The 15,838-nt window shown below is 46.7% G+C and overlaps 1 protein-coding gene across 3 annotated transcripts in view; it reads right to left on the bottom strand.

Moving 5' to 3' along the window:
* The window catches only part of LOC123356371 (ADP-ribosylation factor 2), a 31,730-nt gene that overhangs the window by 6,775 nt on the left and 9,117 nt on the right, over positions 1-15,838 (bottom strand). For 2 of the 3 annotated variants that reach the window (XM_044999583.1, XM_044999584.1), the window contains exon 2: positions 6,502-6,667. In XM_044999583.1, the coding sequence (XP_044855518.1) occupies positions 6,502-6,649 (148 nt within the window). In that variant the 5' untranslated portion in view covers positions 6,650-6,667. Of the gene's footprint in view, positions 1-6,501; positions 6,668-6,767; positions 6,789-15,838 lie in introns of those variants that run through there. The other variant, XM_044999585.1, reaches the window with a different exon arrangement.

Below are 15,838 nucleotides of genomic sequence, written 5' to 3'. Positions count from 1 at the left end.
TTCTCTCCCGTGCTATGCAGGAGGTCAGACTAGATGACCACAATGGTTCCTTCTGGCCTTGGAATCTATGCACAGACTCCTCTACCCAAAGCGAGTGTTTAACCAAGGAATTTATGAACAAAGATAGGGCAGGTTGTTCCCAGATGTTAGTTCACAAAAAGGAGAACTTAGCTGGGATCTTAGCTAGATTCCCCAACTTGGGTAACCTTTCCACCTACTGTAGCTCCCTCTGCAGTTTCAACAGAAGATGGTACTCTGCACTTCCTAGAACCAGATTGTCCCTTTTTGTCTTTATCAGCCTCAAGCTTGACCTGCATGACATAGGCAAGAGAATTGCACCTGGTGATTCCTGCATCCAGTTCAATAGCTTCTGTTCTAAACTCATATACAGAGTTGCTCTGTGCTGTTGAGTGGCAGCTGTATTCTGCCCCAGAGGTAGCTGCAATTCAGCAGTGGACAGAGCAACTGATGACTAGAGTTTGAAGCTTTTCAGGATAAGTGGAAATGCAAAAGGTGTGTTAGCAAATACAGTTTTGGAATGAATAAATCGGAGAGAAATAGGGGTTTATGATGAGCAGGTCATTAGAGAACACTACTTAGCGCTAACAGCATTCAGAATATCTGGAATATCGTTAAACTCAGCTGTGCCAGGCTGGCCTAGAGCTTCACAGTTGACAGAGTTCAAGTTAAGGTTTTTAGGAACTCTCCAAAGGACCCTCATCAGGCGCTTCTACTACACACTCCATACAGAAGGGCCTCATAATTCAGCATTCCCCTTCAGTAATCTACACCCGAGTGCATAGAAGACTCCACCACCCAGAGGAGGACTTTATGATGTGAAGGGGACAGCCATGGCCTTGCTTTCAAACACTTGGCAGAATTATCCTCCTGAGTACATCCAATCAAGAGAAAGCCTTCCTGGTCAGGATGAAGGGGCTTGATGGCAGATGGGGTATGTATTAACCCTCCTCCATGGGACAGACCAACTGCTCAGTTTGATCTAAATTCCAGCTACCTGCAGCTTAACTCAGAAGGTCACATGATCAGATGCATTATTGCACAGCTCCATGGTTCCAATGCCCCTGGTGAATGTTCTTTGTATCATGTGGCTAAACAGGTGCATTCCCACCCCTCCCCAAGCCCAATACTCGCATGTCATTTCCTGGTGGTAAATAATCCCTGTCCCCGTCTGGAATTTAAGAACTGACCGACGACTTTGTATTGGGACAGTACCTGTCCCCTGCACAGCGCCAAGCATTTCACAAAGTTTGTTTTTTATACTTCTCCTGCCATGTGTAAAGGGACTTGCCCAAGACAGAGTAGCAGGTTTAACACAAACAAAAGGAAGTACATCCTCTCACATAACACAGCCAACCTGTGGAATTCGTTACCAGGGGATGTTGTGGAGGCCAAAAATATAACTGGGTTCAAAAAAGAATTAGCTAAGTTTAGAGAGGACAGGTCCATCAATGGATGGTTAAGAACCCCATGCTCCAGGTGTCCCTGAACCGCCGACTGCCGGAAGCTGAGACGACAGGGGATGGAACACTCAAAATTGTCCTGTTCTGTTCACTCCCTCTGAAGCATCTGGCATTGGCCACTTTTGGAACACAGGATGCTGGGCTAGATGGACCACTGCCCATACCATACCATACAACATACCATATATACTCGTTCATTAGCCCACTCGTTTATAAGCCAACCCCCCCCCCCCCCCCAAGATGGTAGGGTCATACAGTTTTTGCTATTTTTACCTTTTCATAAGCCAACTCTATATTTCAGGGGTTGGCAAACTTTGGCTCCTGGCCCATCAGGGTAAGCCACTAGCGGGCCTGGACGTTTTGTTTACCTGGAGCGTTCACAGGCACGGAGACCCTCAGCTCCCAGTGTCCGCAGTTTGCATTAGCTGGGTTCCCATTGGCTGGGAACGGCGAACCTCGGACACAGGGACCTGAGGGGCTCCATGCCTGCAGACGCTCCAGGTAAAAGACAATGCATTAGATATTTTATTCAATGATTCCATAGAGTTTAAAATCATCAAATTTTGGTGTAGACCCATTTATAAGCCGACCCCCGCTCTTTGAGGCGTCACTTTTTTACCAAAAATATTCGGCTTATGAACACGTATATACAGTATGTTAAGACCTAAACTACTTATCTCTCAAAACATTTAAATAAAACAAATATGCTGAATCCATGACTGACCTCCTATGAAAAGCTGAGTTAAAGGCTACTTTTCTATCCAAAGAAAGAATCCAAGGGGCGAAAAATCTAACTTTTGAGATCAAGAGTTATAAATATGGCACAATAGGTCATGTGCTGTATTAAGGGCTTGATCCTGTGGGAGACCCAAGAGCTGTGCTAGGGGTACAAGAGACTTGCAAAGTTGTCACAGGCATTGGGACCCAGTCTCTGACTTCAGAAGATACCATCACGTATCTCATCAGCATCATCCGCTGAGCCACCTGGGTGGTCTCATACTCCTATTTTATAACATCTCTCTACTGAGCTCTGATTGGCTCAGTTCTCAAGTTATGAATATGTATGACTTCACCCATCAAGGAAGCTTACTCTCCAGGTAATGGAAAAAAACACTGATCTGCCCAGTCACTAGCAGCCCTTGCTTCTGGATGGTGCTGGGCACTCCCAATATATGGCTTTGCTGTGTGAATATGTGCATGCGCACACACAGAAATCCAGTCACTTCTCAACTGCCTCCCTCTCTAAACAAATAAAATACTGCAGTGCAACAGGCATGTGGATTACCTGAGCACTCTTGGATGGTTAGTTCTTTGGTTTTTCTGGGGTAGGCGAGTTATGTGAGAAGGAGCAGAATGTGCAACTAGAAAGGAGCAACTCTGGTGTCAAAGCAGGACACTGGGAAGAAGGGACAAATGTTCTTCAGAGTGCAGCTTCTAGTGTTGATTTCAATACCTGGGAACTGGAGAAAAAGATGCCACGGCTGCAGGTCGTAAGAGGCCCTATTTGAGAATATTTTCAATATTTCCTTCAAAATAGGAACGTGGGCCAAATGTAAACAGTGCAACAAAAAATCCAAGGCCTTGTTGTCCGAACAAAATGACAATGAAAACGCTCCTCAGAAGGCAATGACTTTGAAGATGAAGATGTGTCTGAACAATCTGGATCAACTGGTTAGTAAACTTATCTCTGCACCATTCTTATGGAGAGCCAACCCTGTCTTACAGTGCTAGTAAATGATTATTTAGATTGTCATAAGTGTGTTTTTGTTGGCTTACTTATGAATTTCAAAATGTTTGTTGTAGGAGTATTTATTGGTTACATTTTCACTGTCACTGCTGGACTTCTATTGGTCAACATAGTCAACCATCCTAGGGGAAGATTTCCTCTTCAAAAGTACAGTTTTATTAGGACTTTGAAAACAAATTTTAAATTTTTAAAATTCATAATCTGTTCCATATGTTGCTCGAGATATGATTTATTTTCCCATAGGATTATTTAAATCTAACCCTCCTATCAAACTGGGTTTAGAATAAGTTACATCATTTGAACAGTCATACAAATGGCTGTAGTAGGAGGAATCTTGATTTTTTTTTTTTTTTTAAACATTTTGTTTCGATGGTCTAGGTTAGACATAAGGGGATTGAACGCTCATCATTTAAAATATCTACAGCTTCACCATCTGCTGGTCCAACCAGCAGAGCTGTAACTAAACACAGACAGTAGATTTCCTGAGTGTCCCAAAAGAAGAAGAAGAAGGAAAAAAAAAAAAAAAGAAATCACCACCCAGAAAAACCATGGATGAGTTCATAAGCACGACCAGCAAATTCCAGCCAGATGCCATTAAATGAAAAATGTGTTTGGTTAATGGAACAATTTTTCTCTTTAGTCTTGTTTTAGAACAAACATTTCATTGACATAGTTCAATCATTACGACCAGGGTACACTCCACCTGGCAGAGATGGAAGGTTGCTGGATACACTGTCTGAGAAGGAAGTGTTCAAAACACATTGATGGGAAATTCGTTAATCTGAGTCTTGATGGGTGCAGCAATGTACACAACGATTAGTAATATGTGTTTGTGTGGCAACAGAAGATGGGGTTGTTTCTATAAGATAAACAACCGATACATCAGGAAGTGCCTGTATAGCAGATTTAGCAGTGAAAGCTATAACGAGCTGTGAACAAAAATTCAAATGTCAAGTGCATAGCTTTGTCATGCTGCAAATGTAGCAAAGAGGAAAAGAAATCTAGATGGAGAATGAAAGGAACCTGAAACTTATAATAAAATGGGTGCAGTGCTCATTTGATGCATCTTTTAAACTTCAGAACAACTCCTGGAATAAATGAAAATTTTGTTGAAATTCACTGAGTGACCCTTTTGAGCTAAAACAACGAGGAGTCCTTGTGGCACCTTAGAGACTAACAAATTTATTTGGGCATAAGCTTTCGTGGGCCAGAGCCCACTTCATCAGCTATTTATTAAGAACTGGCTTACTCGGATGATAATTTGTGAAGGAAATGGAGACAAAAAGAGGAAACTATTGCAGCCAAAGTAGTCAGTGGGCTAAAGAGAAATGCAGAAGATATGCTGAATATCTTGAAACCTATTTCTATAGCCCGGAACAAACTGCAGAACAATTGCTACTCTGCTGCTGATGCTGTTGAAATTTGGAAAGAACTTCAAGAGCCAGTGAAGAAAGACAGAGGCACCAACAGAGTTACGCAGCAGGCAGTAAAGAAGCGGGTGGATGATGCTTTTGCTCCGCCTCATTTTCTTGCTAATAGTCTCAACCCAGAGTACTGGGGTAGATGCCTCGCTGCTGCAGAAGAACCTGCAGCTATGACACGGGCATCAAATGATCACCTCTGTCATACTGACCACAACAGAGATCAGGGCTGGAGGGGACCATTCAAGCAGTAGGTATTGGCTGATGATGTTTTAAAAGGTCACTCTACAGAACTGGTGGAAGTCACTAGCTAAGCACCTGGAACCAGAGAGTTTGTTGAAGGGCTAAACCAGCTTCTAACAGCAGTTGCCTCTTTTGCAGGCACAGGAAGATTTTTTATTTTATTTTTTAATTTGGACTAATTCATTCGAAGCTGAGAAATCAATTGGGAGTTGAAAAAACGAGAAAGCTTTGTGTCTCTTCCAGACTATGAATGAAAATAAGGAGGTAGGGGATGAGATCTGGTTGTTTTAAAGTTTGAAGAACAGCCTAAATAACTTAGGAGACTGTTGTCTCATTTCCAAGAGACTTAGGCAAGTAGGAACTTAAGCGCCAGTTGCTTTCACTTACACATATTTGGAATTTTTCCCAGGCTGACCTGAAATAATCAGTTTAATTCACTGACTACAATTAATCCTCCTGTTCCTTTAATAAATCATGTAGTTGTAAGTGTGAAACATGTTTTGATATGAGAAATTTATGTACCCAAAAATTTAATGTTTTGTTTTATTAAACCTAGAACAGCACGTACAGGTTATTAAATTTTAGTTGCCATCCTAATGCAGCTTGACAAAAATCATGAGAAAAGTTAATTATCTAATAAGCAGTATATCAGTCACCATTTTCTAACATACTAAAATTGTATAATTAATAAGAAGCTGAAAATATTAAGCTATACAATTGCTTAAATAAATGCTCCTATGTAGCAAAAAGATTGACCAAATCTAGTGTAAAGGCTCTATTTAGTTGTAAATCAACATGTTTTAATGATTATATAAACCAATGAGAATGCACCTTTCTTTGAAAAAATAAAAGTACAACTGGAAAAGGTGATTTTAAAAAACTGATGCTTTCCACTCAGTGATTTAAATTGCCTTGTTTTAAATCAATCCACCCTGGTCCAAGGTAGGGATGTAAATATTGGTTAAAAAAGTTAACTGGTTAAACGATTAAAATTGCATCATTTAACTGGTTAATGGGTAACTACTGTCACTCCCACGGCAGGCCAGTGCAGGGCAGCAGGAGCTATGGGTCTGCTGAGGCCCCACCAGGCCACACACCATGGCCTGGGTCACTCTGGCCCAGCCATGCCCTGTGGCCCTCACATGGCCCGCTACAGGGGATAACGGTTAAGGGCCAGTTAACAGTAAGCCTAATGCTTACTGGTTAACTGTTTACATCTCTAGCCCAAGATTAGAGTCTTTGACAGAATTGGGATCAGAACCCGTATCTCCCATTTCCGAATCCCCAGTCTGAACCATTAGACCACATTACCTCTTTGTAAATTTCAGTCCATGCATCCCATTAATCAAACAAACATTTAACAATGGCGATAGGACGAGGTTTTCGGACCCTTTTAGAATCAGGGCTCATTACAGTGAAGTTAGAGAAACGTCTTAACTCTCTGCTCTAGGACCAGTTTCCTCTGGCCACTCTCTACCCACACTACATGACCTGGGATAAGGCACAACAGTGCTCGCAAATTGGTGTGTCAGAAAGTCCTTGTGAATCTCTGATTACGTTCCCTTACTGCACACATCTCTAATGGAGTCAATAGATTAGTAAAACCTACCTATTGTTGGGATGGTGGTCACAATTTCCCCCAGCTTAAGTTTGTAAAGGATGGTGGTTTTTCCTGCTGCATCCAGACCTACCATGAGAATTCGCATCTCTTTCTTCCCAAAGAGGTTTTTAAACAGTTTTTCAAAGACGTTCCCCATTGTAGTTGGTTATATTCTCTGTTAAGAAAAAAAGATCAATTTAGCACCTCCCCATGCCTCAGTGTTGTGCAAGAGAATCTCTGCATAGGTGTTCCATCTAAGGAGAATTCCTGCTTACAAGCAATCTCAGAATGATTCTTAACCACCAAATACAGATTCACAGGATTAATGATTGCATCTCTCCTCCAGCCCCGCTGTATTAGGAAGAGAGCCTGAGACATAAGCTCTTGTATGAGGCAGGACTTGCTCACAGAATTTGGCAAGAACAGGGCTGATATTGCAGAAATACACATTCCTAAGCAGTGCTAGTCACAGAGTACTTATGCAAACACAGCCCAATATCAAGAGGTACCAGAACACCCTGATATCAAGGATGGTACAAAAAAATTCCCCAAGGATAACAGGAACACACTCAGACTTATAGACTTTAAGGTCAGAAGGGTCCATTATGATCATCTAGTCCAGTGGTCAGCAACCTTTCAGAAGTGCTGTGCCGAGTCTTCATTTATTCACTCTCATTTAGGGTTTTGCGTGCCAGTCATACATTTTAACATTTTTAGAAGGTCTCTTTCTATAAGTCTATAATATGTAACTAAACTATTGTTGTAGGTAAAGTAAATAAGGCTTTTAAAATGTTTAAGAAGCTTCAATTAAATTAAAATGCAGAGCCCTCCAGACCGGTGGCCAGGACCCGGGCAATGAGAGTGCCACTGAAAATCAGCTTGTGTGCCACCTTTGGCACACGTGCCATAGGTTGCCTACCCGATCTAGTCTGACCTCCTGCACAACGCAGGCCACTGAATCTCATCCACTCACTCCTGTAACAAACCCCTAACCTAAGTCTGAATTATTGAAGTCCTCAAATCGTGGTTTAAAGACCTCAAGGTGCAGAGAATCTTCCAGCAAGTGACCCGTGCCCCACACTGCAGAGGAAGGCAAAAAACCTCCAGAGCCTCTGCCAATCTGCCCTGGAGAAAAATTCCTTCCCGACCCCAAATATGGCGATCAGTTAAACCCTGAGCATGTGGGCAAGACTCACCAGCCAGCACCCAGGAAAGAATTCTCTGTAGTAACTCAGATCCCACCCCATCTAACATCCCCTCACAGACCACTGGGCATATTTATCTGCAAATAATCAAAGATCAATTACTTGCATGACCTTGCACTTTTCACTATTAAATTTCATCCTATTACTATTACTCCAGTTTACAAGGTCATCCAGATCTTCCTGTAGGATATCCCGGTCCTTCTCTGTGTTAGCAATACCTCCCAGCTTTGTGTCATCCGCAAACTTTATTAGCACATTCCCACTTTTTGTGCCAAGGTCAGTAATAAAAAGATGAAATAAGATTGGTCCCAAAACCAATTCCTGAGGAACTCCACTAGTAACCTCCCTCCAGCCTGACAGTTCAACTTTCAGTACAACCGGCTGTAGTCTCCCCTTTAACCAGTTCCTTATCCACCTTTCAATTTTCATATTGATCCCCATCTTTTCCAATTTAACTAATAATTTCCCATGTGGAACCGTATCAAATGCCTTACTGAAATCGAGGTAAATTAGTTCCACTGCATTTCCTTTGTCTAAAAAAATCTGTTACCTTCTCAAAGAAGGAGATCTGGTTGGTTTGACACGATCTACCTTTTGTAAAACCATGGTGTATTTTGTCCCAATTAGCATTGACCTCAATGTCCTTAACTACTTTCTCCTTCAAAATTTTTTCCAAGACCTTACATACTACAGATGTCAAACTAACGGGCCTATAGTTACTCAGATCACCTTTCCCCCGCCCCCATTTCTTAAAAATAGGAACTATGTTAGCAGTTCTCCAATCGTACAGTACAACCCGAGTTTACCGATTCATTAAAAATTCTTGCTAATGGGCTTGCAATTTCACTGACCCCTCCCAAAAGATAAGGTCAGGATGACAGCACAGAATAGAGATGTTTTGATCATACCAACACGTACAAGATGATGGGTGATAACTATTGACGTCAGGGGATCTGTAATTAACTATGGCAAAGGGGCAGTACCAACTTGTTTGTATCAGGGTATAAAAATGTATCTCAGGGAGTGTCTTTGGTCAGCTGAGGGAAGTCCCGCCATTGACTGAGCTGCCTCTATGGTCACAGGCAGACAAGTCTTAGTAGCCTCGTGGAGTCTGCCAGGTGCTATCACCGTGCTTCGTCAACAATAAACCTGGCCAGCATAGGCGCCGACTTATATGGGGCTCTGGGGCTTTAGCCCCATGAATAAATCCCAAGCAGGGGCTCTGCCCCACCAATGTTTTTTCTCCCCTGCTTGGAGCGCCCCCCCGCCGCTGCCGCCGCCGCCGCCAGGGCTGCCCAGAGCCCTTTAAATCCCAGCCGCCGCCGGGAATCAGAGGGCTCTGGGCTGCCTGCTGCAGCGGGAAGCCCAGAGCCCTCTGATTCCCGGCGGCGGCTGGGATTTAAAAGGCTCTGGGCTCCCCGCGGTTGCAGGCAGCCCAGAGCCCTTTAAATCCCAGCAGCGGCTGAGATTTAAAAGGCTCTGGGCTCCCCGTGGTTGCAGGCAGCCCAGAGCCCTCTGATTCCCGGCGGCGGCTGGGATTTAAAAGGCTCTGGGCTGCCCGCCGCAGCAGACAGCCCAGAGCCCTCTGATTCCCGGCCGCGGCTGGGATTTAAAGGGCTCTGGGCTGCCTGCAACCGGGGGGAGCTGAGACCCTTTTAAATCCCAGCCGCAGCCGGGAATCAGAGGGCTCTGCGCTGCCCGCTGCGGCAGGGAGCCCAGAGCCCTTTAAATCTCAGCCGCGGCTGGGATTTAAAGGGCTCTGGGCTGCCTGCACCCGCGGGGAGCACAGAGCTTTTAAAATCCCAGCCGCGGCCGGGAATCAGAGGGCTCTGGGCTCCCCGCCGCAGCAGGCAGCCCAGAGCCCTCTGATTCCCGGCCGCGGCTGGGATTTAAAAGGCTCTGGGCTGCCCGCTGCGGCGGGGAGCCCAGAGCCCTCTGATTCCCGGCCGCGGCTCGGATTTAAAAGGCTCTGGGCTCCCCGTGGTTGCAGGCAGCCCAGAGCCCTTTGAATCCCAGCCGCTGCTGGGATTTAAAGGGCTCTGGGCTGCCTGCAAACGCGGGGAGCCCAGAGCCTTTTAAATCCCAGCCGCAGCCGGGAATCAGAGGGCTCTGGGCTTCCCGCCGCGGCGGGGAGCCCAGAGCCCTTTAAATCCCAGCCGCGGCCGGGAATCAGAGGGCTCTGGGCTGTCTGCTGCGGCGGGCAGCCCAGAGCCTTTTAAATCCCAGCCGCGGCCGGGAATCAGAGGGCTCTGGGCTGCCTGCAACCGCGGGGAGCACAGAGCTTTTAAAATCCCAGCCGCGGCCGGGAATCAGAGGGCTCTGGGCTCCCCGCCGCAGCAGGCAGCCCAGAGCCCTCTGATTCCCGGCCGCGGCTGGGATTTAAAGGGCTCTGGGCTGCCTGCAACCACGGGGAGCCCAGAGCCTTTTAAATCCGAGCCGCGGCCGGGAATCAGAGGGCTCTGGGCTCCCCTCCGCGGCGGGCAGCCCAGAGCCTTTTAAATCCCAGCCGCGGCCGGGAATCAGAGGGCTCTGGGCTTCCCGCTGCAGCAGGCAGCCCAGAGCCCTCTGATTCCCGGCCGCGGCTGGGATTTTAAAAGCTCTGTGCTCCCCGCGGGTGCAGGCAGCCCAGAGCCCTTTAAATCCCAGCCGCGGCTGAGATTTAAAGGGCTCTGGGCTCCCCGCCGCAGCGGGCAGCGCAGAGCCCTCTGATTCCCGGCTGCGGCTGGGATTTAAAAGGGTCTCAGCTCCCCCCGGTTGCAGGCAGCCCAGAGCCCTTTAAATCCCTGCCGCGGCTGAGTTTTTAAGGGCTGCGGGCTCCCCGCGGTTGCAGGCAGCCCAGAGCCCTTTAAATCCCAGCAGCGGCTGAGATTTAAAGGGTTCTGGGCTCCCCGCTGCAGCGGGCAGCCCAGAGCCCTCTGATTCCCGGCCCCGGCTGGGATTCAAAGGGCTCTGGGATCCCCGCGGCTGCCAGCAGCCCAGAGCCCTTTGAATCCCAGCCTCTGTCCGCTGATTGCCCCCTCCCCAGACCTCTGCCCCAACTGCCCCCCAGAACCTCCACCCCCTATCTAAGCCCCACTGGTCCTTGTTCCCCAATTACCCCCTCCTGAGACCCCACCCAACTTCCCCCCCCCCAGGACCGCACCCCCTACCTGTCCCCTGATAAACCTCTTAGACTCCCATGCCTATCCAATTGCTGCCTGTCCCCTGACTGCCCCTTCGAACCTCTGCCCCATCCAACTCCCCCTGCTCCTTGTCCCTTGACTGCCCCCCGGAACTCCCTACCTCTTCTCCAACCCCCAAACTGCTTACTGTGCCACTCAGACCAGCGTATCTGGCTCCATGCAGCTCCAGACAGTTGCTGCCATGCTCCCCCATGGAGCCCACAGCCCTCTCCCACCCCCAGCACCTGCCTTCCAGATTTGAACACCTCAAAATTCAGGAGTGCTCAAGCTCGGTTTGGGCAGCTTTTACTTCATTTCTCCCAAATCAGTTTCCCCTGCAAGGTGCCAACTGAAGGTGTTGGAGAACAGAGAGATCAGGTGGCCTCCTAATGCCTGGAAAAGAGACAAAGGCCGGAGGAGGGAGTGTCAGTGCCTGTGCGGACTTCTGGGAAGTGCACGGTGTGGAAGGGGATGCTGTGATGCTTTGGAACATCTCCATACAAAGCCAGTCAGGACTCTGGGGGAGCCTCCTCTCTCGGAGCATACTGTCTCCAGGGCAAGAAGCTTACACCTTCCTGGGTCTGACCTCGGAGCATTCAGCATGCCCTTCCACGTCATGCACTTTCCAAAGTGAGTCTGCCCAGGCTGGTCCTGGGGCAACCAGAGGTCGCTGCACCCCAACTCTGCAGTCAGATGTGACTCTCAGCCAGACAGTAAAACAGAAGGTTTATTAGATGACGGGAACACAGTTTAAACAGAGCTTGTTGGTACAGAAAACAGAACCCCTCTGTCAGGTCCATCTTGGGGGGTGGGGAGCCCAGAACCAAGTTCTGGGTCTCTCCCAATTTCCCCAGCCAGCTCCAAACTGACACTCCCTCCTCTGGCCTCTGTGTCTCTTCTGGACAAGGAGGCCACCTGATCTCTTTGTCCCCAACACCTTCAGTTGGCATCTTGCAGGGGAAACTGAGGCACCCACACAGTATTCAGAGAAAATATTAAGAACATTCCCACTTCATCACAACAGATGCAACAAAATATAATACCGTATATTGAAGTAGGCAAGTGCTGCTTCTGACTTTCCACTTTTAATTGACCCTTGTAATCTTGTGGCGCTGACGCGTTGTAGCTTCATTTTATATCGGCTTACAGGGCGGGAGCGGGGGGGCACCACCATTTTGGGCCCCACCAAAAATTATACAAACCTGCCGCCTATGCTGGCCAGGTGCCTTCGCTTGAAACCTGGTCTGTGGATTTAACAGGCAGTTTAACTGAGTTCTGCTATCTCCGCTATCTGCGTAGAGCTGAGACAGCACCCCGAATGAACACACCTGCAGCCAACATCTAACCACACCCGCAATGAGTCTGCTCATTGCCTTATTAGATTTAAAACAGGTGCACAGCACTGTGCCTGTAAAGCAGTGAACTGCAGCATACAGACACTGTATTCAATTAACTACCATTAGGAAAAAGCTCAGCAAATGCAGGGTTTTAACCGCCGGTTGACTTCAACACAGTTTCTGCTCAAACAAGTGAGAGCACATTGTGTGGGTGTGTGTTTTTAATTTATAACAATAGAATAAGGGGGCAGATAAGGTTCCTGTTGAGTGATCAGCTGAGACTTCTGTGTTGCAAAATGTAGGTGCACCTTGGAATTAAACATCTCTTTCCCCTGTTGCACCACAGAGTATGCTGTAACCCTATTTACATATATGTTTTCAGAGTAAAAAAAAAAATCAAACTACATTCCTACTCATTGTAATACTACAAGAGTCAACTTTGGGAGTCCCAGTGGAGAGGGGGTTCCAGGAATCATGCATTTCCCCTCTATGACAAGAGCATTAGCTGTCCCAGGCAGTCCGAGTAGTAACTGACATTTCTGAGTGCTAATCAAATAGACTTTTTATTAAAACTAAACCCCTTGGTAACTCTATGCATAGCAGCTTGGTATGATAGGCTACAACATTAACGCTCATTCCCTGAAAGCTGTGATTTCCAGGCCTTCATGGGTAGCTCACAATTAGTATTTCTGAACTCTGGAGTCAATGCAAGAGCACTCTTTGGGGACTGAGAAAGGACAATGGTGAATGAAACCAAAGGCAGGTGACTCAGGGTTTCTACAGAGCCAGAATCTGGTGGTTTAGTCTGCCACAGGAGGAGGGTCCTGCAGTATTCACAGAAATCAAGCATGGGATGGCAGGAGAGGTGTAAGGCTTAGTAGATTTGCTATTTTCCCATCTACTGTTCGGGATGCTATTGATTCTGAAGGGAGAAAGCAAGAAAAGGGAAGAGGTAGATCCTCAGCTAGCTTCCACTTTGGCTGTTAGCTCAAACTAAACTAAACCTCATGTTACATTTTGGAGTGCGCATGTCACCTGAGACTGTGGGAGAAAGTACAAAATCCCCCAGGTACAAATTAAAACCCTGACAAAAACATGACTCATAGGAGGAAGAGCAGCCAGGGGAAACTGTCAGGCAATTGGCAGTGGGACTAGAGCCTCTCACCATGATGTAGTTTAGCCAGATACAAACTGAAGTTATCACCCAACTGAAACACTGATCATCTCAGCCCGATTCCTAACAGGTCAAGCACCCATGTCACAAGCAGCCCCAAGTGGAACTCTGGGCAGGCTCAGCCTAAAATCCAATCAGCACATGATCAGGGAGGCAAATCACTGCAGCTCCTAATGATCATCCCCTCTTGGTATAGGAGACAGCACAATGCAGGTCAGTTACTGCCAGTGCTGTTCCTGGTTTGGTGCGTGGAGGCCACCAGACTTTTGTTTTATAAAACAAACAACTCTCCATAGGAGACTAAAGTCAGCATCCATCTGAGGAGTGCAACTGACTACAGTCTCAGAGAAACTGAAAAGTAGCACAAGCAGATGCTGTAGGTGGGACTGTAAGTCTGAGATCTAGATCTCATGCAAGGGGAAGACAGCAATCCAGTTATGATGAATCATAGAATATCAGGGTTGGAAGGGACCTCAGGAGGTCATCTAGTCCAACCCCCTGCTCAAAGCAGGACCAATTCCCAACTAAATCATCCCAGCCAGGGCTTTGTCAAGCCTGACCTTAAAAACCTCTAAGGAAGGAGATTCCACCCCGTTCCTAGGTAACCCATTCTAGTGCTTCACCACTCTGAGTGAAAAAGTTTTTCCTAATATTCAACCTAAACCTCCCCCACTGCAACTTGAGACTATTACTCCTTGTTCTGTCATCTGGTACCACTGAGAACAGTCTAGATCCATCCTCTTTGGAACCCCTTTCAGGTAGTTGAAATCAGCGATCAAATCCCCCCCCTCATTCTTCTCTTCTGCAGGCTAAACAATCCCAGTTCCCTCAGCCTCTCCTCATAAGTCATGTGCTCCAGCCCCCTAATCATTTTTGTTGCCCTCCGCTGGACTCTTTCCAATTTTTCCACATCCTTCTTGTAGTGTGGGGCACAAAACTGGCCACAGTACTCCAGATGAGGCCTCACCAATGTCGAATAGAAGGGAATGATCACATCCCTCAATCTGCTGCCAATGCCCCTACTTATACAGCCCAAAATGCCATTAGCCTTCTTGGCAACAAGGGCACACTGTTGATTCATATCCAGCTTCTCGTCCACTATAACCCCTAGGTCCTTTTCTGCAGAACTGCTTCCTAGCCATTCGGTCCCTAGTTTGTAACAGTGAATGGGATTCTTCCGTCCTAAGTGCAGGACTCTGCACTTGTCCTTGTTGAACCTCATCTTTTGGCCCAGTCCTCTAATCAGAAGCAAGACCAAGATGGCATGAAAACAAGAAGCTATTCATGCAAGTTAGAATGCTGTCAAAAGGGGAAGCCATGTTAAGGATGAAAATATAAAATAAACCCATAAAACTAAAGACATGGTTAGACGATGACATGGCACCTTGACTTTGCAATGTCTAATCATTGCACGCTAGCACTTTCAGTTAGCAGCAGCTCTTGACAAAGTGTTTCCCCAGGGATTTGAAACCTTTCATTATCAAGGTATATTTTGTATGTGTTAGACTGTGGCACCCAAAGGTGCATAATGAACTGAATGAGTCCCCAGGATGATGCAGCGGCTGGGAGCAAATGTGCTCTATGAACAGTAAGGCAGGGGGAATCAAGTCCAGTAGGGGGTGCTATTATCAGTACATACAGCAGTAGAGACCCCATTACTGGATGTGTCTCCAGTTTGGGTGTCCATGCTTTACAAAGGAGGTTGTCAAACTTTGCACAAATTCTACTCCTTAGCTGACCTAGAGATGAACTCCTGACAAAACAGGCTGTTTGTTCCCCATGATGGTTTTGGACTGCCCTTCTGCTTACAAAACCATAACCAGATTAGGACCCAAATAGCTGGTTGGCCTCAACAACACGTGGCAATGAGTTCTACGTCCTAACGTATGGTGTGGAAAATTGTCCTTTGATAGATTCATGATTTCTAAGGCCAGTAGGGGCCCATTATGATTATCTAGTCCAGGGGTTCTCAAACTGGGGGTTGGGACCCCTTGGGGTTGGGAGGTTATTACATGGGGGGTCATGAGCTGTCAGCCTCCACCCTAAACTCTGCTTTGCCTCCAGCATATATAATTATGTTAAACATATATAAAAGGGTTTTTAATTTATAAAGGGGGGTGGTTGCACTCTGAGGCGTGCTATGTGAAAGGGGTCACCGGTACAAAAGTTTGAGAACCACTGATCTAGTCCAACCTCCTGCTTGACAAAGGCTGTAAAATGCCCTACATTAATTCCTGCGTCAAGCCAATTTGAAATTTGAAAATTAAGAGTGCCCCAAAATGAACCCATAGCTATTCCCCTTGACCAGACACTTGCAGGGAGGCTGCAGCAGCAGCCAGTGAGATAGAAAGTGCTAATAAATGAATAGCAGCTGTTGCTGAGAAGAGCAAGCAAGTGAAGGAGAGTCTCTCTGGAGGAAAAATACTTCCCTCTATTTCTCCAGCAACTTTGTAGGAGCAGCAGAGCTTG

This window comes from Mauremys mutica, chromosome 25 (assembly GCF_020497125.1).
Source record: "Mauremys mutica isolate MM-2020 ecotype Southern chromosome 25, ASM2049712v1, whole genome shotgun sequence".
NCBI classification, from domain to species: Eukaryota; Metazoa; Chordata; order Testudines; family Geoemydidae; genus Mauremys; species Mauremys mutica.
The sequence above is the reverse complement of the archived record's forward strand: the minus strand, read 5'-3'. Positions and strand labels throughout refer to the sequence as shown.